Source organism: Portunus trituberculatus, chromosome 47 (genome assembly GCF_017591435.1).
Source record: "Portunus trituberculatus isolate SZX2019 chromosome 47, ASM1759143v1, whole genome shotgun sequence".
Lineage (NCBI taxonomy): Eukaryota > Metazoa > Arthropoda > Malacostraca > Decapoda > Portunidae > Portunus > Portunus trituberculatus.
The window spans coordinates 30516319-30542260 of NC_059301.1; the positions used below are offsets into that span (position 1 = coordinate 30516319).

At 36.5% G+C, this 25942-nt stretch overlaps 1 protein-coding gene across 2 annotated transcripts; it reads right to left on the reverse strand.

The window, feature by feature from the left end:
* Positions 1 to 11525: 11525 nt before the first annotated feature.
* On the reverse strand, positions 11526 to 24408 carry LOC123520784 (protein BTG3-like). 2 transcript variants are annotated; one of them, XM_045283374.1, is made up of 4 exons: positions 24269 to 24408; positions 14072 to 14430; positions 13491 to 13749; positions 11526 to 13213 (listed from the first exon to the last, which is right to left on the reverse strand). In XM_045283374.1, the coding sequence occupies exons 2-4, from the start codon at positions 14251 to 14253 to the stop codon at positions 12665 to 12667; spliced, it is 990 nt and encodes a 329-aa protein (XP_045139309.1). In that variant the 5' UTR covers positions 14254 to 14430; positions 24269 to 24408; the 3' UTR covers positions 11526 to 12664. The 2 variants fall into 2 exon arrangements, with proteins under 2 accessions (XP_045139309.1, XP_045139308.1); XM_045283373.1 differs by having other exon boundaries at positions 24202 to 24275.
* Between the last annotated feature and the right edge of the window lie 1534 nt (positions 24409 to 25942).

The window sequence follows — 25942 nt, forward strand, 5'->3', positions numbered from 1 at the left end:
GAGTTAACCAGTATTCTTAATCATTCATACCTTTCATTGGTAAACTCTGTAACTCCTTCCCTACTTCTGTATTTCCATCATCCTACGACTTAACTTCTTTTAAGAAAGAGGTGTCAAGACATCATTTCGAATCTTTTATGGAGACTGCAATTCCAGTGGGCCTTTTTTTCTATTTCTTATTTATTTATTTACTTTTTTTGCCCTTGGCAGTTCTCCCTCTTACATAAAAAAAACAAGACTTTCTTCTTCCTTTCACCCCTATTCTGTCTCTCTAATTCAAGATTTAACAAGTACTCTCAATCATTCACCCCTTTTCTCTGGTAAACTCTGGAACTCCCTGCCTGCTTCTGTATTTTCATCCTCCTACGACTTGACTTCTTTTAAAAGGGAAGTTTCAAGACATTTGTCCCTGCCTTTGGCTAATGTCATTTTAATCCTTAGGGAACTGGCAATCCAAGTGGGCCTTTTTTTATCTTTTGTTGCCCTTAGCCATTTTCCCTTTTTGCATAAATTGGACCTAGCTTACCTAGAAAACACAAGTGATGCTAGATTCTCGGAGGCATCGTTCCCTTGACACTCCTATCTGGCTTTCAAGAAAACAAAAGTGATGCTAGATTCTAAGAGGCATCGCTCCCTTGACACTCCCATCCCCACTATCCTATTCGACAGTAACGTTAACAATTGGCCGCTGCCCTTGCTGACGTCCATCTATGAATACTGTGCGTGGAGGTGAACATCAACCTGAGCTTCACTGGCAGCGTCAGGACCATCGCCAGAAGAACTGCCTGGAAACTTTAATTGTACCCGGCGTGTCTCTCATCTCTTAGATTCTAAGGGAATCACCGCCTTATGGAGCCCTCTTATAGAAAATCCGCTCTCTTATGGAATACGCCACTCTCACATGGTCGTCCTGCCTGCATTCACTCTTGGGCCTTCTTGACAAAATTCAGAACAGACAAGAGCATTTGATGCGTGTACAGGCCCCGCCAGACCAGCAAACCCTCCCATGCAACACCTACAGCATCTTCGTGATGATGCAGGATTGTGCGCCATGCACAAGACGCAAAAAAAGGCTGTGAGCCTTACTCCTGGCGGTACTACGCCAGCCGTGGGTACAACCTCGCGGCCGCACCACCGGAGCTGCCATCACCAAAAACTAACATACATCCTTTTCGTCAGGATAGAAACGTACGTCTTATCCTTCCATCCACGCTATACACGAATGCGAAACCAACACATACAGCAGACACAGCTTCACAGTACCAACTCCTTAAGTATTTTCACGTCTACTGTAAAGGAATTGATTAAAAAAAAGATTGTTGTCAGTAGCCATATTGGAATTCTAAGCAAAACAATATATCTGTACCTTATATAAATTATGAAAAGCGAGAGAGAGAGAGAGAGAGAGAGACGGGGGGGGGGTGACGGAAGAGATTCACCTGATCTATAATGAGGAACAAAGGTTTGTATTCTGAAACATCAAGCGTCTCATCTAGATTAGATTTATAATGATAGGGTACTACATGGAAGAATACTATAATACATGACGTGGCCAGCGTGTTTAAGAGTGTACACTATGAAAATTAAGAGGTTTTAGGAAGAAAATTGTCATGCCAGAAAATTATTGACTGCAAAAGAAATATTACAATTTCATTGAATTGATTTATCATATTGGCAGAGAACTACACTCAAACATAACTTGTTTCTCTCTGGTTTGAGATGCAACATTGTTTCAGTATATGTTTACACTTTCAAGATGGAGTAATTATCATTATTATTATTATTATTATAATTATTATTATTATTATTATATTATTATTATTATTATTATTATAATTACTATTATCAATTATTCAAGGAGCAAGTATACATGGCTTTCGCAAAAAAAAAAAAAAATTGTATACAAACTTGGTAGAAGGTTGGGATTCACTGGCTTCCGTGATATATCATTTATCCCGTGTAACTTTCACCTTTGGAGCGTCAAGTGCAGTGCAGCCATCCAAACCTTGAGGTTTTTCTTATGCATGGCGACCATTCCCATAGAAACAGAGTAAATAGATAAATAAATCATGATTGTAAAAGACTGCTAATAGTTTACATATATATATATATATATATATATATATATATATATATATATATATATATATATATATATATATATATATATATATATATATATATTGTAAAAGGATGTCTTCTTAGTCGAATTTAGACCGGGTGTTCCCAAGTTTATTTTCATAGTTTTTTCTTAATTAAGTATCATTAATGGCAAAAGAAAAAAAAAGTAAGCATCTTAGAAAAAATAGTCCTGCTAAAACCCAAACGTGTTTAAGAATAAGAATTATATAAACATTAATTTAAAATTAACACTACTACTACTACTACTACTACTAATAATAATAATAATAATAATAATAATAATAATAATAATAGCAATAAAAATAATAATAATAATAATAAATAAAGACGATGGAAATGAAGACAGGAACACTTATTAAGTACAAATATATGAACCCTAATTTTTTTTAATGACTCAAGTAGCACTTATATTTTCTTAATCATAAAACCAGTACATAGGAATTATAAATAAATAAATAAAAAAAATAAAAAATAAAAAATATATATATATATATATATATATATATATATATATATATATATATATATATATATATATATATATATATATATATGCGGTAGCAATTAGATAAAGAAAGTCTCAAGCGGAACGTTCTTCGTAACTCGCGCCAGCCACAAAGGACGCGGAGGTGCTCAATTATCACGTCCCTTCGCTCCAGTCTCCTCCCCCAGCGTTTATCTCATCACCCGTCAACGCTTCCTGGAGCAACCTGTACTTTGGGCTGCGTTCTTTGTGTACCGCTGTGGTCTATAATGCGTTGATAATTTTTACCTACTGTAGTTTCATTGTTTTCGTGTGTTCAAGACTATTCTCTATTCTGGCTTACTGGTTAATTTATGTACTACATAAGGAACCAGCTCGGGCGATGAGACAAGGTGCAACAATTTGTCCTCGTCACCATTCCAAGACAAGAGTAGCTTGTTATGAAACCCTGCGTGTGTGGAGGGTGGGGAAGATTGGAGAAGGAATAGAGACAAAAAAATATCAACATGATGGCAATTACTATTATAATGCCACCAAATATTGTCATCATCAGTTAAATGACAAGATAGCCATCGTGATGACAATATCACTAATAGTAAAAATTGTAATAACTATAATGATAATGATTATTATTAATTATTTTACTAAAACATGAACGATAGTAATAATTACTATTATGATAATGATAATAACATCAATAATATTGATAATAATAGTAATAATAATAATAATAATAATAATAATAATAATAATAATAATAATAATAATAATAATAATCATTATTATTAATATTATTATTATTATTATTATTATTATTATTGTTATTATTATAATAGCAATAATAATAGTAATGATAGCAACAACAAAAACAACAATAATAACAATAATAATAATAATAATGATAATAATAATAATAATATTCATAAAATCATAATAATTATTAGTATAATATCCAGTATTATCCAGACTGATGCTAAAAATAAATAAACCGAGAAATTAATAAAGAAAATAAAAGAACGATAGATAAATAGTGGATGGTTTACACAGCATCAGTATTTATTATACAACCATGCATTTATTTTCATTTACACAACTTTCACTATTAACCGAGTTTTACCTAATTTTCTTTACTCAGATAAAATATTTCCCATTATTGCAGGTATAATTTTCATCTAAGTGAAAAAAAATAAGCAACACTTTTGTTGGAATTGTGAACTGTAATATTGTTTTCTGAAATAATATAATGAGCAGGAATTGCCCACCAAAAATCATTTTTGTGTTGGTTGTGCAATCAATAAGCAAATAAAATAAATAGTTTAGGAATCAGGGATTGTCTATGCCTAAAACTTCTTGACAATCACACACACACACACACACACACACATTTATAGATGAACAAAAATGGAAACTTAATACACGGACTATCACATGGAACAATGGTGTCTTGCAACTCTATTTATTTTCTTACATTCTCACATACTTACTCCCCAACCCCACCCCCACACACACACCCACTTATGAACGGATATGACAAGTGAAATCTTTTACTAGCTTCTTTTTTGTTCTCACACACACACACACACAAACACTCAGTACAAGTTGGTAAGAGGATAATCAAACATCACATACAATGCAATAAAAACTGTACAATTATTTTCTTGAGAAATATAAATGTGGCTATTTACCTAAAATACATCCCTTTATTACATTAATATTATAAACTCTGAGGGAATCAAGAGAAATCTATAACACGAGCCAAAAGCCTAAGAAAGTAAGGTCGATGTAGTACAGACATGGGCATGAGTCCTCTCCACAGACACCATACTTTACAACTCCAATTCATACAAGCAAGAGTGGCTGATGCTTCTATGAGAAACAATAAGCTACCCAACCTGCTTCCTTGAATTTTGAATGACATATAATATTCTGTAAGTTACGAAGGCCTTTGCCCATGGCTGTAATTCCTGTCCTACCCCAATTAATCTACATCACATGGAAATACCAGATGAATAAAAAGTTTGCTTCAGTGTTAATGTCAACTAGTGCAGCCTGACCAGTGAAGGCTGAATTAGCATAGGTAAGGGGCATGAGTGTGGTAGGGTGGGTAGAAAAATGAGACAAAGCATTTAATCAAAGAGAGGGTAGAAGACAGTGAGTAGTGAGCACACAGCTGGAGGACATGAGTGGGGTGGGAGCACTGGTGATCATGAACAAAGATGGGCGAGTACAGGTGAGGCAAAGATAATGTTTGTTAAATGTTAAATCACTTGTACTCACATTATGATGTGCTGGCAAGTGAAATGAGGAAACAATGCACTAATTTTGTGATTGATCTTATCTCATTTCCTTTCCTATACACTGCAAAGCTGAGCATTGGTAAGCAAATATGATAAATATATTACTTTGTATAAAAGTATATTCAAATAATTTATATATATATATTGTAATCATACTTCATTTTGGGGGAAAAGAATCACATTTTGTTTTAAACTTAAAGTACAGGAGGATATCTCTTTTCGGTATGTATATATCTTAGGAACTCTTCTATCACATTTCCACATTATGACAAGCCATTAGAGCATCTTATGCCAGGGAGTACAATTTTATAAACACTATAAAACTAATTATGATTAAATCATAAAAGTTATGACAATTTTGATCATAACTAAAAATTTCCCTATATACTGGAGAAAAGAGGTGTGATGGTGCCTTGTGACTAGAGATAATAAACAGCACTGTATACTATGCACAAAGCCTGTAGCAAAACACTTCTTATGTACACTACACTAGCCAGCTCAGTCACCTCAGGTGCCTGTGTAAGTGCTCAATGTGAATCACAAACCCCATACTTCTAATAACAATAGCAAGAAATTGAAGGAAGTCACAATTTTTTTTTACTGAATGACCACTCATCTCAACATGACAACTGCAATCATTTTATATCAAGAAAAGCATTCCTGCAACATCTAACCATTGAAATATAACAAGCTTCTTAAACTCATCAGAGTAAGACATACTTGCAGAGTTGGGGCAGGTGCATAGGAATGTTCTGCCACAATGCTTGTAGACTTAAGAATATTACCACTCACTGCAATGAGACAAAGACTAGTTGATTACAATGTTTCTATACAAGGAAACCACCTGACATAAGGTGCTCAGATAGTTAAATATACCATAATGTCAAATCAAAACACATCTGCCTTATGAATGCACTTGTTTGTTTGTTTGTTTTTACCAGAAATCTATTGTTACTATGGTATGTAAGCAATATATACACACAACTTAAAAAGATATACATCAATAAAAAAAAAAAAACATACTCATTTCACAAGCAATAAGTCACATCATTTGCTGAATGAAAGGAGAGACATTACCATAGTCAAAATTGTGTAAATTAATCAAGAGAAATATACACAATCTGAGTTACCAACAAAAAATATTTAGGTACATATTACTAACATAATTTCCATTTTTGACACACACACACACACACACACACACACACACACACACACACACACACACACACACACACACACACACACACACACACACTGTTCAAGCAAAGAGCCAAGTGTCACATTGACTCAGGTCAGTCTCCTTTCCCCACCCACTGAATCTCCAGAGTTGCAATACGAGATGCCAGTGCCTTTAACCCTCACCACCAAGCACAGCTGTTATCATACAAGCACAGTGAGACATGGCAGTGCTGGGGCTACAAGAAAAAAGTTTATAAGTCTACCTATATACCAGACTAACATCCCCAAAGTAAACTAGGGAAACATTTTGTATTCTTAACAAAAAAAAAGTTAGAAACACTGTGATGAGATATCCCTAAGCAAAAATTCTTTAAATAAACAGATGGACAGGTAGATATAGATATATATATTGATAGATATATAGATATATGTATTTAAATATTGAAGGTCCTAGTCCAAGACTTGAAACATTAACAACAATAAAGCACATTCCTTACAGGTACAATGCCATACCAACATAATTTCATATATTTGTAAATACACAGAAAACATTCATATACAAACATATTCTACAGTAGGCCTTAGAGAAACAAATTCCACAAGTTAACAAGATACAAAGCAGAATCACTCCAAGAAAATTGTGCATGTTTCAGAAAGAAATTCTGGAGGGTTAGTAAATTAGCTACAACCAAAACACCCAAGAGCAAAACAAAAGAACAATCAATCCCTAATGAAATACTACTTCAATGCTAGCAAATCTAACTAGACACTTGCAAGCTGCTCCTCATAAAACATGACTTTAGCCATAGACATGTTAATGTAGGTTGATAAGATCTTTCTTTTATTTATTTATCTTTAAGATATTAAGATCTAAATATCACTTGCACATATATGCACTCACACTTATGCACACACATTAACAATTGGGTTCCCTTTCAGTCATGTATGACTGAAGCTCAGATAAATATAAACAGAGAGAGAGAGAGAGAGAGAGAGAGAGAGAGAGAGAGAGAGAGAGAGAGAGAGAGAGAGAGAGAGAGAGAGAGAGAGAGAGAGAGAGAGAGAGAGAGTCATACAAATTTATGAATACTTGGGTGACAAATTTCTGAATACACCAAAGGAAATTACTTCATTCCATATCTCAATTTATGAGTGCAAAGTTCCTGTTAATGAATAACAACTTGAAATTCAACAGTAAAAATATTGAAAATACACTATATGAAAAGAAATAAAAAATCAACACGATTCCAATTTGCAAATCATCTGTTTATGAATAGAATTCATTCTAAGGAACATAATGAATTTAGAAATCCTAATTCATCTGTGTATGCGTATGTATAAGTGTGTGTGTGTGTGTGTGTGTGTGTGTGTGTGTGTGTGTGTGTGTGTGTGTGTGTGTGTGTGTGTGTGTGTGTGTGTGTGTGTGTGTTTTCGTATCCAGTCAATCAATCTGACACAACTACTGTTGCAGCATGTCATTTGAAACATTGAAAGAAATACACACACACACACACACACACACACACACACACACACACAGTGGTTGACAGTCTCAAGTCTAGGTGTCCCATGAGGGCACTTGCAGGGTGGGAGATTAGCTACACTACCTACACAGGATTAGTAATAGTGCACAGCCAGTCAATCACTCGGCAAAAATAACAGCATCCAGCCACATGCTAGTAAAGAGGGTAAAGCTTAGGTTAATCTGTGTTAGTGACAACCTTCTTTCACTCACTCTACCCACTGCAGTTAGTATGGGTTAGTAAACTACACTGACTGTTGGTCGCAACCGTGGCGACCCACAGGAGTTTACAAAGCCAACTCCTCCTGTTTGTTTTGCTCTTGGTTTAAACACAACTCTTCATAATTAGGGGTGTTTAAAATATGCATCTGAACATGCAATATTTTCCAATCCAGTTCCATTGGAAATGTGTAAATAAACTTGTGAAGCACACTAATTGTGATTTATTTCTTTTGTGAACTTTCACCAAGTGCATATTTGAGCAAGTTTCCTAAATTCAGAAGCATTGCCACTGCCATAGAAATTATACAACAGGAATATAACTATCAATTATCACAAAAAGTTCAACCAAATATTCAGAATACAGAAGACACCATTACCACTTTTCTAAAAACCAAAAACTCAGGACAGACTCACCACCTCACACTTATGCTGAGACTGGTCAAAGCCACTTTAAGCCTCAAGACATGACCAAATTGAAGATGCTTTCTGAGAAGAGCACTTGTAAATGAAGATCATTCTTCTATATAAACCAATTAGGTAGGTTTATTTCTAAATAATGCGCATTAAATACCGCAGCTGTTTACATTCATCAAGTTAAGTATTCATATATCACAACTATTAGTAACCTTAACATGCATCTTTCAATGTTTCTAATTCTAGGTTATAATTACCACAAAAGCAGTTCAGATTCAATAGAAATTTAAGACTATTATCAAGAATATCATTCTCTATTATGTGGAAAACTTTCACTAACCACACCTTAATGAGAACAGTGCTACAACTCGTGTTGTGAGTGTTCAACAATCTTGCCAAGCACTCATCCAGTCCCCACTTATCTATATCTTACAATAAAGATTAGTATAAAGCTGATCCATTTAACTGATTACTGTGATTCTCTCTCCAAATTCATAATCCAACCAACTATCACTAACTTAATTATATTACAGCATTCACTGGCAATTGTATTCCAGTATCTCCCTGCACTATTACCATTTCAAAGCTTAAATGAATGTATTTTTAAATACAAATCTTGTACCAGCATACAAACCACACCCCCAAAAAAAATAACCTAGTGTAAGTAAAGTAGACAAGCAAAACAACAAACACTTGTGGATCTAGGTAACCTTCCTCGAGAAATTAAAAGCACCAACACAATTACTATATGCATTACCTGCACAATCAATCTTTGAAAGATATGTTAATGGGAAACCAGTTAGCAAAATATGAAAGTAAGCCATATTTTCATTTTTTCTGTAGCCATAATTTAATATTTGACAGAAAAGTAATAATAATCTATCAATTAATAAGTTAGAGATCATGGGCAAACCAAAGACATACACTCCACCTAACTCTTTTCCTCTTACCAATATAAAAACTCCTATAATTGACTGTCAGTATAAAAACTAAGTTACTTCCATCTCTGCATCTCCTAATATATAACACTGACAAGATTTCGCCCCAGAGCATTTTTGGAGGACTGGACGGGCAATGTTTGTCAAGGGTTTTCAGCACCTGCATCACCACTCACACATGAATACTAGGATGAAAATTTATCATATAACATTTCTTGTAACCACAACTGCATGGGATTCAACCAAGTTATTACAATTACTGAAGCAACAGTAGTATTTGTAATACTGCAATTGTAGTTATAAATGACTGAAAAATGGTGTTTGTTGCAGCTTGCCCTCTTTACCAGAATGTCTGGACTGCTGAGGAAAGTTTTTAAACCAAAGTAGCAAGGTAGCTACAAGCTATGAGCTATATTTAGCAATGAAAATTTTAACTACCATTCCCAGAACTTGGCACCTCAATCCTACATCTAGAAAGCAAGTTTCAACACTATCTATGAAGGAGAAATGGAAATTCAAAGATAATGGAAACAAAAGAAAGAAATTAACAACGATTAAGCAATTAAAGAATGACTAAAGTAATCAAGCCTGAAAGGTAGTTAACTAACATCATCCATGGAAAATTGCAATTCAATGGAATATTTAGACATTTGTCAGTTTCTAATTATACATAATTAGGTTAGCTAGTTTCAAACATTCACACCTAGTAGTGCTCCACAATGCAAGGCCTGTCCTACCACTAGGTGAATATGACAACCCTCAATGACATCAACTAAGGCATGACAATAATAATAATACATAATTTCCACAAAAGCTTTGAATATCACAGATACGTCAAAGCCATAAACTAACTTTAAGATTCCTACCCCATAGCAATCAAACTATGTGAGAAGACACACACAGTAAATGTAAACAATGACAAGTAATGAGGAGGGCATCACATGTGTAGTTTGTCAGTTTATAGATGTTAGCAAGTTAATAAAATAAGTGCTAAAATACAAGTCCATGTGGTACTACGTTAGGTACTGTATTTCAAAGAAATCTATCTATTTACCTTTAAGCCAATATCTGGTGCCTATTTCTAAGATTTTCACTAAGAGCATGGCCGAGTCAAAAAGAAAACACCAAGAGAATGAGATTTAAATATGCAAGGCGTTACTGAAAGGACAGGAATAAATGAACCCTTATTGAAGCCATCCACTTAGGAAACTCTTGGGAATGAGCATCAAACATTAAGACATAGAAAATCTGCAGTAAAGTTCTGTATTCAAGGTCAATATAGGTTCTCTGCTTTAGTTATATAATTAATACGTTTATCAAAATTGCACTAAAAATGCATATTATTTAGATGTTTTTATCTTCCAAGCACGAAATGTACTACCTATTTTCTAAGAGCAGGCAGCACCATCACATTCACCTAGAGCATTTGATGTCTTACACTAGCACTGCTAAAATACATCTCTGCTCAAGCTAATCACACACACACACACACACACACACACACACACACACACACACACACACACACACACACACACACACACACACACACTCTCTCTCTCTCTCTCTCTCTCTCTCTCTCTCTCTCTCTCTATATATATATATATATATATATATATATATATATATATATATATATATATATATATATATATATATATATATATATATATATCTTATTTAATTGTAATCATTATATCTATGTACATCTGCTAATGAATATTCACTATGATAGTGGATAATATCAGTAAGAGGATTTGTATTGTGCTCTGAGTAATCTTTTACAGCTTAATATGTCTATATACCAGGACAACACACACCAAGGAGCTAATAACAATAATAATAATAATAATAATAATAATAATAATAATAATAATAATAATAATAATAATAATAATAATAATAATAATAATAATAATAATAATAATAATAATAATAATAATAATAATAATAATGAAAATTAAAATTAAAATTGAAATAATAATAATAATAATAATAATAATAATAATAATAATAATAATAATAATAATAATAATAAGGGATTATTTCACACTTCCTCAGGCAAGCAGTGTCCTCTGTGCATGAGGCACCAAGACTTAATTAAAGTGAGGTACACCGGTGCTTACTTTTTGGTGAAAGGATTTTTAACAATTCTTTTGAAATATCAACAGCAGAAAAGTTGTCTTGCAATCTAAGATACCAAGTTTTAACATCACAATAACTTGATATACAAATAACTTTAAAGAAAGTGTACATGAGAAGTCCATACTGAGAATACATTGCATAAACGTATATACATCAGTGTGTTCACCTTGTTTATACATTGTGTGTGTGTGTGTGTGTGTGTGTGTGTGTGTGTGTGTGTGTGTGTGTGTGTGTGTGTGTGTGTGTGTGTGTGTGTGTGTGTGTGTGTGTGTGTAACTTTATAAAGGTCTATTTCTATATGGACAAAAAATACATAATACCAAAGAGCCAGTGCCACCTTAACACCCATTGGGTGACACGGCTACAAAATTTGTGCACAAAACTCCTGAGAATATCTATGTTATCTAGCAAGGCTTCTCACCATAACACTACGCTCAAGCGCTAGAACTGATATAATTACCATAAATACTGGTCCATTCTCATTGAGGTATAAGTGCTTATATACTTTTCAATTTTTTTTTTTTTTCAAAATGTAAAATTTCCTAAAAACTTAAAAAATCTCATTTACAAAAAAAGAAAAGCTAGGAGAAATAACTAATCAAATCTTTTGCCTAATTCACAATCCTTTGCACTCTAGAGAAGGGTCGGCTGACAATGGAATCACAGATGAGTGGACACACCCGAGCAGTTTCAAAACTTAACCTTCTGTTGCAGTTTACTGTGTTAATTTGAGGGTTGTGGTTGAAGATACCACCCTCCATCATAGCCTCTGGTTTAGAGAATCTCTTGTGAGGAGCATAACTCACTTACAGCCTAAGTGATATTAATCTTTGTACCTTATCAGATGGAAACTAACTGTAATCCAAGTAGGCTTCACTAAAAATAAATAACAATCATAATAATAACTTTATCTTTAAAAGTTGAGGTTTTTATCTTGAACTTACTCAAGGTGCCTTCTTTTCCCCTCATGGCCCCATGGAGCAACTGCTAGGCAGGAGGAGCCATAGCACGCACACGCACACGCACACACACACACATACACCACCATCAGGCATTCAAAGTATAATAGTGACATGATACCAAGGTGCCATGTTTTATAACATTGACAAAAATAAAAATAAAAGATTAATTCTATTGAGATCAAACTACACTAAATGTGGAGGAGGAGAATATTAAAAATCAGATAATAGAGTACATAATGCTACAACTATCACATTAGGGATATGTTTACCAAATTATCATAATTATCATGACACCCTACTCAACTTGCCTGTTGCTGGTGTGTGCCCATGGTCCCTCCTGCCATCGAGTGGGCAACCTACACCCTTGCCAAGGCTCGATGGCCAAACCACTGGTGACGGTCGCTACGTGGATAAGTACTCGTATTCCACTTAAACTTTTGAGGAGCCAAGGTAGCAGGGGAACGAGTAAACTGGGGAGGCATCTGTGAGTGAGAGTAATGTGGGGGAGCGGTTGGGGTGTAAATAAATCCTGCAGAACTTAACAAAGGAAGGTGTGCCTGTGAAGGGGGTGGTGGCGGTGGGGGAGTTTGACTCAAGTTGACCCACGACTGTGTCTTGTAGAAAGGAGGAGAGAAGGAGCCATTCTGGTGAGGAATATTCTGATGATTGAGAGGACCTGAGCTATAGTGGTTGCGGTAGGTTCCAAAGGTTCTCCTGTCATGTACATTGCCTGCTGTATTACCTCGAGTAGGGGAATTCTGGTTCCTGCCATTATAGACACCATAAGTTGGAAGGAAAGGCTTCTTGGTAGGTGTAGATTGAGTACTAGAGGGAGGACTGCTACTGTTGGGGTGTGAGGGAACGTTGTTGACATTTATCTTTCGTTCCTTCAATATTTCTGAATCCTGAAAATGTAAATGAATAATACCATTAAAATCTATTAATCAATTTTGGTGAAAATAATTTACATTTCTCTTATTAAAGTAACAAAGAAAGAAAAACAAAGCCTCAAGATGAAGCAAAAATATGAAATGTGCATTTCACTGCAACTTATACCAAATTAATTTGTGTAATTCATGCAAAAGCTAATATACTGATATGTGACAAGTTAATAGTAAAAGTGAAAATATAGCAGAAGACAACAGAATAAATTCCAGTAGTGAAGTGCAGATCATTACACACCTTGGACAAAACAGAAGGGGTTGAGTTTGGCCTCTTAATCTGGGAAAAGTCAAAGCTCTCAATGTAGTTCTCCTTATTCCCATCCCTAAAAGTGGCAACAGTGCAGCACGAGCCTTTCTGTTCCCCAAATCTACAACACACTTCCTCAGGGTCTACCCATATGGTTAGCTCCACAGGCAGGTTCAGGTCCTTGTACTTTAATCCACAGTCTTGTGCTGCTTGTTCGATGGTTGGTTCTTTTCTTGTCACCTCATTCACTCTGCACAGTAAAGACAAGAAGTCATAGTCTAGTCTACAATATTGTCTCACCTGTCTTCCTGTAATCTATCAAAAAATACTAATATGTATACTATCTATTTTCTTTTAGAAAAATATCCGAAAAAAACCCTCAATGTTTACATCTCCCAAAAAACTTGTATATCTATAATAATTATGAATAATAGACAACAAAACAAAGAGTGCATATATGACAATACCAAAAAAGAAATATAAAATCCATATGAGGGGATTTGCTGCTACTCCCAGAGCAAAATTAGCACTGGACTGTCAACATCATCCTCCATTCCTTATGGCCACTATACCTGAGGCATCGATAGCCTTGTCCCTGCCATGGTCTCTCTGGATGCCAATGGTTACTGAAGCGCTCCTGAAGTAACTCCCCCAGCCGTCGCTCAAACTTGGCCACCATCTCTTCCGACAAATTAGCATTTCCGCTCACCAATTTTGAGAGAAAGAGAACAGCAGCTGAAATTTCCTCTTTCATTGTGTGATATGCTGATTGGGAGATATCTGGTAATGCGTAGGTTGCTCCTGGTGACTATGGGGATGATAGTGTTGATGGTAATGGTGATGGTTGTGGTGTTCTTGCAGTTTGTGAGACAAACACATGGAGAGAGAGAGAGGGAGGGGTGGATCTTCTTTGGCACCCCTTCCTGTCAATCTGTAAGTAGAAAGATGGACATATGTACTTAGCTTCTCAATGCATGGAAATGTCTCATGAAAAAGATATATTTGAGGAGGTGCAATAGACACCTGTTGAAATGATAATCAATTTTCTCCCTGTGACATCACTGAATGTTTCCTTGTTTCTCACAATACAACGGGGCAGTCAAAGCCTGCCTTCTAAAAATAAATCCCTTCCTTTACACCATTGGTCACCAAACTACAGCCCGCAAGCCAGATCCGGCCCACAACGCAAGTTTGTCAGGCTCACCGACAGTACTTGAATTTGTTTGACAAAACTTATGGAAAATGAGACGTTGTGATACAATTTAAATTTAATAATTTAAATATCATGTTTAGAAGTTTAGTTTGTGAGATTCGGATATGTGTACACTAGGTCTGATGTAATCATCTTTTTGTTTTTGCTAACGTCGCCTTCTTTGATAAGATAACTTTTTAGTAAATAAATGCTGGTTGTCTTTGTTTTTGTGCAATGCACACCACTCACCCATGATTAGCATGGAATGCTAAACTAAGTTTTACATACCCATGATTAGCATGGAATGATAAACTAAGTTTTACATCTTTTTTTCCCAGAGCTTTCATTCTGACTTGCAAGTATTGAACACAATGATTATGCAGTCCATACTCAGTTCAGTTATCCAGGCCACTGTGAAAAAAACTTTGGTGATCCCTGCTTCACACAAAACTTCATGCACCTTGTTACACATATACCCTTTGCAAAATTCAAAATTAGATATGGCGACTCCTACACCAGCCTCAGAGCCCCTTTCTGGGTCAGACTGCTCTACCAGGAACAACCATAAGTGCCTTGAGATTCTCCTCAACTTTTTCTTCATAAACATCTGCAACAATTACAGTCTTAAGTATGTCCAATTTTCAATCTGTAGAGCAACACCTCTCCTCCACTAAAGCCCATCTTCTTTTCTTCACTGAAACTAATGTATGAGGCACCTTGGTCCTTGCCAAAAATATCTCTGATGACTTTGCTTCTTCATCTTTCCTTCCTTATTTCATTCTGATGCCATCTCATCTATTTCTTAAGCTGAATTCTTCACTCAAACTTGGATTCCTCCCTTTCCTCTATCCCCTGACTATTTCATGCTAGCTAATGAAATCCGCAATGTTTTCAATACCCTCACTGGCTTCAAACCCCAGAGGGATTATGAACCTGATGGGGTCCTTCCTACTGTTCCCCTAAACTGCACCTCCATGCTTACACCTTTCCAGTTTCTATTTGGCCACTGAGATGGGATCTGGGTGGAGTATTTGCATAATGTATGTTTGTCAGATAGAGGAAAACAGTAATCTACCCTTGTGGCATGTTGATCAATGGAAAAGATGTATTATACACAAATTCAATTATTATATCATCAGTAAGCTATTACATGCTTTGAATAGTAACTAAATTGTAATGATAGTGTCACAGAAGAAAGCAGAAAAGTGGAGCTTTTTTTTCAAACATTGTTATGAAATAGTTTATTCATTACCATATCAGGACCTTTGGTTGACAATGATTTGAAATTGAAATGTTTCAATGTAAGAATATAACACCAGCAACCTATACATCATGGCATGGTAAATATGTTGACATTTTGACAATACTGGCATCCTAACATGCAATCAGGTCTCTCTCTCTCTCTCTCTCTCTCTCTCTCTCTCTCTCTCTCTCTCTCTCTCTCTCTCTCTCTCTCTCCATCAATCTATCCATCTATTAGTCTTCACATACATACATACATGCATACATACATACATAACATACCTGCAAACTATAGCTCATTGTAGAGAAGAACAAAAAAAAAGATATGTCCTCAACACTTCCCATTGTTTTCCTGAAGATCTGATAAACATGCATTCTGCTGAATATTCCACCCAGACTCTACCCTAGCGGCCAAACAGAAAACCACACTATAGTCAAACTCTTTCATCTCTGTCTATCAACATTTATCTTTCCATCTTGTTGGAAATTTGCCAAAATCCATCCTGTTCCTAGAAAGGCTGACCATTCTACAGTTTACCCTTCCATATTTTCTATCTTTCACCTCGTTTCCTTTCAGACCGTTCTATTGCTGCTTTGGTAGGCAGTCACTGTTCTTCTCTTAAATCTATTAACAGCACTTGTCTCTTTCATATGCACCAGGACTTATATAGGGATATGTTTTAAGTTAATAAAGTAAGATCATATAAAGATCATCAAAGAGAAAGTGTTGATATTCACATATGTGTAACACCATTGAAAATATAAAAGTGAAAAATATAATTTGTAAAAAGCAATATCAAGGCTGAAAAATTTAACTTTAACATTGGTATTACCACTCTAAGGCTCCCATGAGCTTCCACACAACACTCAACATAACACAGCATTCAATAGTTAATGTGTTATGGGAGAGATTTGTTGGTTGATATAACTTCACTCTATAAACTGTTTGAGTAATCATGTGTGACACCATACTGGTTTAAGTAACTACTACATACTTCTAACATTTGTGTATTTAACAATGGAATTGTTCAACATTTTCCAAGTTCAGTTTACATCCCTCATGATCTAATTCTTTTAATTCCATCCCAAGCAAATTGCAGTGTTCATTTTTCTGGAGTGTCCTCAGATGGACTGAGAGGACAAAACAAATCAGTGGCCTATGTGAAATAAGCTATGCCAACTGCTTGAAATTCCTCAACTTATAATTAAACCGATCTCATCAAATACTAGAAGATTTTTCACCAACACTCAGTAATAAATATGATTTCTCTCTCTATCAATTCAAAATTGCTAAACCTCATATATCAGTAGAATGCAGACAGGTTATTCTGAAAAAAACAGAGGTGATTAGATCTTTAAAACTCCATACTTGATAGTGCTGCTGGATCAGACTCCATTGCATCATTCAAAAAGTACTCAGACTCTCATCTATGCCATATCTTCTTTAATTATATTGATTAACCATAGCTTTTAATATTGTGTAGATTCTGCTAATACACATAACTCAGCCCTTTCTTCCAGCTGACTTTAATTATTATATCCATTACCAAGCAAGGGGCTGATGTGCCTGTAGATGTGAGCTGCCCTAAAGGATATCAATTTATATCAGTAAATCAGCCATACTGCTGAAAATGGCAGGGTAGCCAACCAGGTAAGAAAACCAAATAAGGATGAGGCCATCAGGCTTAGGACTTTATAACAGTAGGTCAAACATACACTGAAATGCTCCTCACTTAGTTGCCACAAAATTGGTGTAAAGGCGGGTTCACACATATTAATTTGGGACTGAAATTGCAAGTCAATAGTTTCCAACTGAATATCAGTGCCACGCGACTGGAGAAACCAGTCGCAAAACAAGACCACGTTGGTCTTGTTCACTCGATTTGCAACTTTATTTACGTTGTGACGTCACGGAGTAAGCTTTGAAAATGTGGTCTCCAGGTATAGAGAAAATTATGTTAGAGTTGGTGAGGGAAAAAGAACACATCTGGGACCCCAGAAATTAATTACTGTATAGAAAAAAACTTACACAAATCGTCCTTCGACGAAATAGCTGCCACTCTCCGAGAACTGTTTCCCTCAATGCAGGGTGTTGTTGGAGGTGAGACTTGAAGACTAGACAAGATTTAACTTGATCACAAATGTGCATAGTCTTCTTAAGATTAGTGTGTGGTAGACACTCCTTTCTTTCCTTCTACTTAGCCAGGGATGTATCTACAGGCATTTTCTTTTCTGTTGACTTTTCTGGTATGCCAAAAGAAGAGCAACCACAGCTTTAGCATCATCACTGGAGGCAGACATTTTGGTGGGTAGCTGTTTGTTTACACTCACTTCCCGCCAAGGCAACAACTAGTCGATACTTTCCAATCACCATGTGTGCAATTTCAGAAGCAAATTAGCATGTGTAAACCCTCCTTAATATACTGCATACAACTTTTATGGGTTCCTTCTGACATGATTCAGTTTAAGAACCAGCTTAATGTCACATGAGAGTGAAATTAGCTAATGCATAGTCATCAGCACAAACTTATGAGATCTAGAATGGAAATGCTGAGTTTCTCATCCTCCAAAGCTAGCATGGTTATACTTTGAAGTTGGATGTTATTCATGTTTTTTCCTACATTCCCTTCAGTCCTAAAACTTATTGAGAGAGGGAGGAATGCATCATTGCCCTATAAACTTTAACTAGTAACTCTGAATTAATGAAAAAAAAAAAGTAAGTATATCAAGTGAGTCCTCCAATACTACAGGCAATTCTGAGAAAAATCAGATATATTACCAATAGACATGAGAAACCTAACAGCCTTTGCTATTACCTGGGGTATTTGCCCTTCCCCATAGCAGGTATGAAGCGAGTTTAAAGTAATAATCCTTACAGATAGTGTGGCTTAGTTACCCAGATAATCTTACCAAAAGGCCACTATATATTGCTCTCCATCATTCATGGTCACTCTTTATAAAACCAATATCAGAGCCCTTTTGGAATTTTCTTCATGTCTGTGGTTCACTGAGTATACGGACGACAACAAATTACTGAAATCTGTACAGCTTCAGGTGGACAAAACACATTCAAGGCCTGCATGACAAGTTATTCAGACATACTAACTCAATTAAACCTTTACTCTATGAAGGGAAGACTTCTTCATGCAGACCTTATCAAGTATTAGAAAATCCTCCAGAGACAATCAACTATCCAGCCCAAGACACTGTTTGCCGTTGCCCAATCAGTGGGCACTCAGTAACACTCCCTACAAGCTTTTTTCCCAACGCATCACAACCTGGAATTAAGACAAATTTTTCTCCCCGAGATACATCATTCTCTGGAATTCCCTGCCTACTAAAGTTACCCAAACAGACTCATTAGTCTCTTCTAAATGGTTACTAGATTGTGCTTTAGGAAACCTTTGCTTGAGTATGATGAACAATTATATTTTGTACTTATCTAAATGCTGTATATGGTGTACTATCCAGTCATTACTTGTCTAACACATTCCCTATGTTTGGCAGTGTAACGAGCTCTCTTGCACTCCTGCACTGCGATACAAAGAAATTGTCATCACATCAGTGCTGGTCAAGCCAGCAAAGTGAGAAGAGCAGACTGTTGTCTGGGAGAACATGCAAACACAGAGGCAATGTCAAAGTGTTTGCCCAACGCAAAACTACAACATTATCAATCGCCAATACAGAAACCACTTTATCTACTCCCAGATAGCTTACGAAAGGACTCTCATGGATAATCTTAAAAGAAATCCAAAAGCCTTTCATCAGTACATTCGTAACAAAAAAGTAGGTGCTCCCTCCGTGGGCCCCCTATCACATCCTGATGGTTCACTAATAGAAGATTGTGGTGCTATGGCCGAAATTTTTGTGAACAGTTTCTCCTCTGTCTTCAAAGACAGCTGCCACAAATCCTTTTCCCCACCAGACATTCCAGGGCACCCTTGACAATGTAAATATTACTTACTCTGCTGTGTGTAAAGGCCTTGAATCTCTTGACTCCAACTCAAGTATGGGACCAGACAACCTACATCCCAGACTTCTTAATTCTTGTCCATCTCTTGCTTATCCCATATTTACCATTTTCTCAACTAGCCTAACTGGTGGCGTCATCCCTGACATTTGGAAAGTCTCCGATGTTCGACCTATCTTCAAAAAGGGATCTCTAACCTCAGTCTGCTGCAAGACATTAGAGAGGATTGTGGCCGAACACATTTATGCTTTTCTTGAACATAATGCTTTACTCTCTCCCAACCAGTTTGGCTTTCGGCACGGTAGAACAGCTGATGATCAACTATTGCTTACCTACGACTTTGTCTCATCTGGAATTGACACTGGAAATGTAGTTGATGTTATTCTATTTGACTTCTCTAAAGCCTTTGACGTGGTTAACCACTCAGTGCTACTCCAAAAACTCCATAGCATTGGTATCACCAGCAACCTGTTAAGCTGGATTTGCTCTTTCCTACTTGATAGATCCATGAGAGTATCTGTTGCAGGTGTTAAAAGCAGCTACAGGGATGTAAAGAGTGGTGTACCTCAGGGCTCGGTACTGGGACCCTTACTTTTCCTACTGTATGTAAACCACCTGCCATCCACGATACAGAACAACTGTAAAATCTTTGCCGATGACTTAAAGATTTACTTGAAGTACAGCCCATCTACCCCCTATCACTGGCCCTTGGAACTTCGTCCTGTCAGCATGACATAAATAAGATCTGTGATGTTGCTTCCTCTTGGGGTCTTGACCTCAATAAGGACAAGTGTGTAGTGTTAAGGCTACAACGTGGTACAGTGCCTTGGCAACACATAGGTGCGTTGTCAGAGTATTCGCTCCAAGGACTCCCCATCACCATGGTAGACCAACACAAGGACCTTGGTGTCCTAGTAGACTCCAGTCTCAGATTCCATCACCACATTCGGTCTACTGCCAACAAAGCCTCTGGAATGTCGGCAAATTTTCTCAAAAGCACCCTCTGCAGATCCCAAGACTTCATGATCACTCTCTACAAAACTCACATACGACCAATTCTAGAGTATGCCTCCTGTGTGTGGAACACAGGCTTCTCGGGAGACCTTCATCTGCTGGAATCAGTACAAAGAACCTGGACTCGCCACATTGAGGGCCTGTCTGAGGTACCATATGGTGAGCGACTCAGAATATTAGACCTATACTCAGTCCAGGGGCGACTGCTGCGTGCTGACCTCCTCAAATACTGGAAAATTTTCCACAAAGAGTGTGGTATCTCGCCTGAGGAAATATTTACCATGGCACCTTCTCAAGGTACAAGAGGACACAGATTCAAAATTCAGATCACCCACAGTTCAATAGAGGCCAGGAGGAGATTCTTCTCACTACGGTGCGCCAGTATATGGAACTCCCTACCAGACGAAGTTGTGGCACAAAAATCTATCACCTCATACAAATCAGCTTTGCATCATATTCTAGGTCCACTTCTTTACAAATTTCCTGACTAGTTATCCTATTTCTTTACTTCTCTTACAACTTACACTTTCGTAAAAGTCTTTTCAATGTTTCTTTGTTGTATTGCTCATAGCTAACTTCACTAACATTAATAATCATTTGAATTTTTCTCCATGTTTCATAAAGGTACACAACTCAGTCTTTTTATGCCTCGTAATTGTTCTGTTGTCATGCTAGTAACTAGTTGACTGGCGGACCTTTTGAACTGTGCTGCCCTTACTTTTCTCCAGTACCTCCAACAATGTAGTACAAAGTGCTAAAGGGTAGCCAACCAGGTGAGTTAACAGTGGGTCGCATCGCATACTGTGAAAAATCTATGATTTCTCTGCTATACTTTATTCGTTGATATTCAGTGCATCTCTATACTGTACTATATTTTCCTTTCCTAAATTTGTTTATACATTTTAGTCTCTTTGTTTTGCATATTTAGAAAATTAATGCTACATGGTTTTATGGTAAACTTAGTTCAACAGAAGAAAGAGAAGATAATAAAGATATCTGGAAAATTATGAATTTATGAAAAGATTAATAAAGAAAATTATTGAAATTTAAGGAAAATCCAATTGTGATATCTCAGTTTGAATTATTTGTTATAGAAAAGATTTGTTTTTTGAAGAAAAATGCAAGATAATATAGTTTTCTTATATGTATTAGAAAAAGAAAAAAGTTTTTCAGTTATTTTTATAGCAGATATTTTTTTCATTTATTCTGTTTTGCTTCTTTAATTATGTTTATATATATATATATATATATATATATATATATATATATATATATATATATATATATATATATATATGCAATTCAAAAGGATCACCAATAGCAGCTTTTTTTACAATTTGTCCAAATAATATCTGGAAAAATGTTAAATAAAACAACAACAAAATAATTGAAGCTTGTCAAAAATAAGTCCAATTGTGATATCTGTTTCAATAATTTATTATAGAAAAGTTTTATGTTCTGTAGGAAAAAAAATGCAAGATAATATAGTTTCTTTGCAAGTATTAGAAATATGGAAACAAGAAGACTATTTTTCGTATAATTTCTATAACAATAAAAATTAAATAAACTTCATATTATTTATCAATCAGTGTTTATTATGCTACACATAATATTTATTGCAATTTTACTATATAATCCAATTTCTTTTAAAAGTTTAAGATTAAAATGTGATATACATGAAAACTGTTGTACAACCCACCAGTGGGTCACATCGCAACAGTGGATAGTAACTGATGACCCATCAGTGGGTCATATCACAGGTAACATAATTCTATTGCAAATTATTTGTATCTTGGTCTGGCACACCAGCAGCTCTGGGCTCCACCCTAGTTCTATCTACTTTTTCATAATTCTGTGCTACACTTCCATTAGCAAGGGAACCAACCAGGTAAGTTAACCTCCTAACGAAGCAATAAAATGCTCACATTTAGTGATGAAGTATTTTATGCACAATATGTTTCTTGTGGTTATATTTGGGAGATGGCCTTAATGTGTCTTATACAGGCTCTCAAAATCTTGTAGGTATCTTATTGGTCTGGTCCATTGAGGGCACAGTCCCATGGTTAGAAAAAAATTTCTGGTTTGTTAGGTTAGGAAGTCAGAATAGTGTCATAGCAGGGGAAGGTATCCAGGAGGGACACAGCAGCCTCTGATAAAGATACGATACATTAAGTTAGAATAATGTCCTGGTGGGAGAGTCCAGATGGTGGGGACACAGGCCACCCCTCATAGTTAGGAGAGAATTGTTTACTCATCTTGTGGCATGACTTGAGCTAGGTGTAAGATAAAAAACAGATGAGCCAAACAACTGCTGACATGCCAGCCCAATTAATAAATATACAGTAAATGAAAATAGGTGTAAAAGTAACAAGTAGTTGTATTCAAATAATGTCCTAGCCGAGGGTCCTAACCCTTTCCATAGCGATTAAGAGAAATTTCTCTGCAATTTTCTAAGTCCATATATCACTCAACCAAACCCCTGATTCCCCAAAGGTCCCCTAACTTATTGGGGCTGCACAGGGAGGAAGGATCGACAACAACAAAAAATGAGGTACTATTGGTAAGATGTAACCCCAACGAGGTCCTACAGGTAAGAAGATGAGAAAAAGACCAGAGGTGGATGTATTGAGTAGAAACCACTCACTCAATAATAATAACCTTATTATCAAAATAAAGTTTTCTTAGCACAAAGCCCAAACTTTAGGTTTGCAATAAAATTAACAATGTTAACTTAATCTTTTTTTTTTTTGGTGTGTGTGTGTGTGTGTGTAGTGTAGACTGGAAGGTTGAATACTGAGTGCAATATACTAAAAATGTGTGAAAAAAAGGATTTCACTCGAGAAGCGCAAAAATAACACCACAAAATAATTACCAAGTACTATCCAACGAAGTCTTTGTGCATATAAACTCACGGTTCTTCTGCTACTGAACAAAGTAATACACCATGAAGGTTCTTCCGTGGCCACAGAATGCTTCTAACCAGACGGTATTCCTGTTCATTAACATATCCAATTTCCTGACTCATTAAAGGCTTGCATGAGCACGGAACATTGTTTATTTAGAAGTACAAAACAGGGATCACCTAGTAAACAGGCCATAACATTTGGAGGACACATATCCATGGAGAGAGGGTCCTTGTTTACGGTTGCCACCTCGTGCTGGGTTGAGATAAACAGAGGAACCACCACACACACACACATCCATATTTCCTGGTTCCTCTCCTCCACACTCCTCGCCCCACTTCTCATGTCATCCCCTCTCCAGAGTTGTTCTCATATGCCTACCATTTTTTGAGTAACGAGCAGGGGGGAAATTAAACAAAGTCCCAAAAAAGTTATTAGTAGGGCTCACCGTCCACTTCTCTGTACTTTCCTCGGCCGTGATGATGACGTCTGCTAGAAGGCAAAGCGCGGGGACTGCTGATAGCCAATCACAAACGCCGACACACACCCCGCCAGCCACTCATTGCCCGCCGCTCTCACCGCCTAGTCATGGCATTCTTCGCAGTGAGGCCAAATACGGGTCAAGGAAATGACACTCATTTACAGCAGAAAAATGGATAATAGCAAACAAAGTAAATAAACAAATAAATATCGCATATATACAGTAAAGAAGTGAAAGACCTTTACGTCCTATCAGGGAGCACTGTTATAAAGGTAAGTCCTGCTGCTCCGAACCCAAGGGCTCACTTGAAAAACGATTCATTTTCATTTTTCTAACTCAGGTGTGCATATGTATTCTCTCCTTTTCATCTTTCTATCTTCCTCTTTCCACCTTCTCGACATCTCGTTATATCTTCGGTTTCCCCTTTTCTTCTTTTTTTTATGGTTCTATTGACAGATTAACAAAATATTTGTATTCAAAAGCTACAGTTAAAGTAACATTGTGTTTTACTCGTGTTTTCACAGTTGTATTGTCAAATTAACAAGATTTCTGCCTCCAAGGGCTCAAACTGAAGTGACAGAATAACAAGATTTCCACCCTGATAAGCCCTCTTCTTAAAATAACGCGAATTTTCAAGGATGTTTTTACTATTTCAATTATAAATTAACAAGATTTCAGCTTTAGAAAAGTTCAAATTGAAGTGATACACTGGTTTTTAAGGCTGCATGTTTTAACTTTTTAAGGTTTCTATAATCTAATGCTCATGTTGAAAAGTGATACACGGGTTATCAATGGTGCTTTCACTGTTCATGTTTCTACTTCCTACACCCAAAGGCTCTAGATGAAGTGACACATGGATTTTTGAGACTTTCTTCTTCTTCTTCTTCTTCTTCTTCTTCTTCTTCTTCTTCTTCTTCTTTTCTTCTTTTATGGCTCTAGTGACCCATTAACAAGATTTCACTTAGAAGTGGCACTGGTTTTTCAAGTGTTTTTACCGTTCTAGCGATGGATTAACAATATTTTTACACTTATAGGCATTAGTCTAAGTTACTTTGTGTAATTCACCACGGTCGCCTGCTGGTCACCCAGCCAGTCTTCCCCATTACGGAGCGAGCTCAGAGCTCATAGACCGATCTTCGGGTAGGATTGAGACCACAACACACTCCACACACCGGGAAAGCGAGGCCACAACCCTTCGAGTTACATCCCGTACCTATTTACTGCTAGGTGAACAGGGGCTTCACCTTAAGAGGCTTGTCCATTTGCCTCGTCGCGCCGGGATATGTGTGTGTGTGTGTGTGTGTGTGTGTGTGTTTACCATTCCAGTTTACGTGTGACTGCAAGTAACAAAAAAATATTAATTAATTAATAAATCAATTAAATAAACGTGCTATACGATCAATTAACGGAAGAAGATCGATGGAGCGGAAGAGGAAAAAGAGAGAGAGAGAGAGAGACGCCCTACCAGACGACACGTGCACAAGACCCAGCATCATACTGTCTGTAAGGACCTGGCGAGAGTGACTGCGTGGGCGAGGAAGAGATGGAAGACAAGGAACCTCGCCAGCAACCAAATGGATCCCATGCAATATGGTAGTCTCTATTGAAGGCAGCCACAGGGCCCGGTCACACAAGATCGAG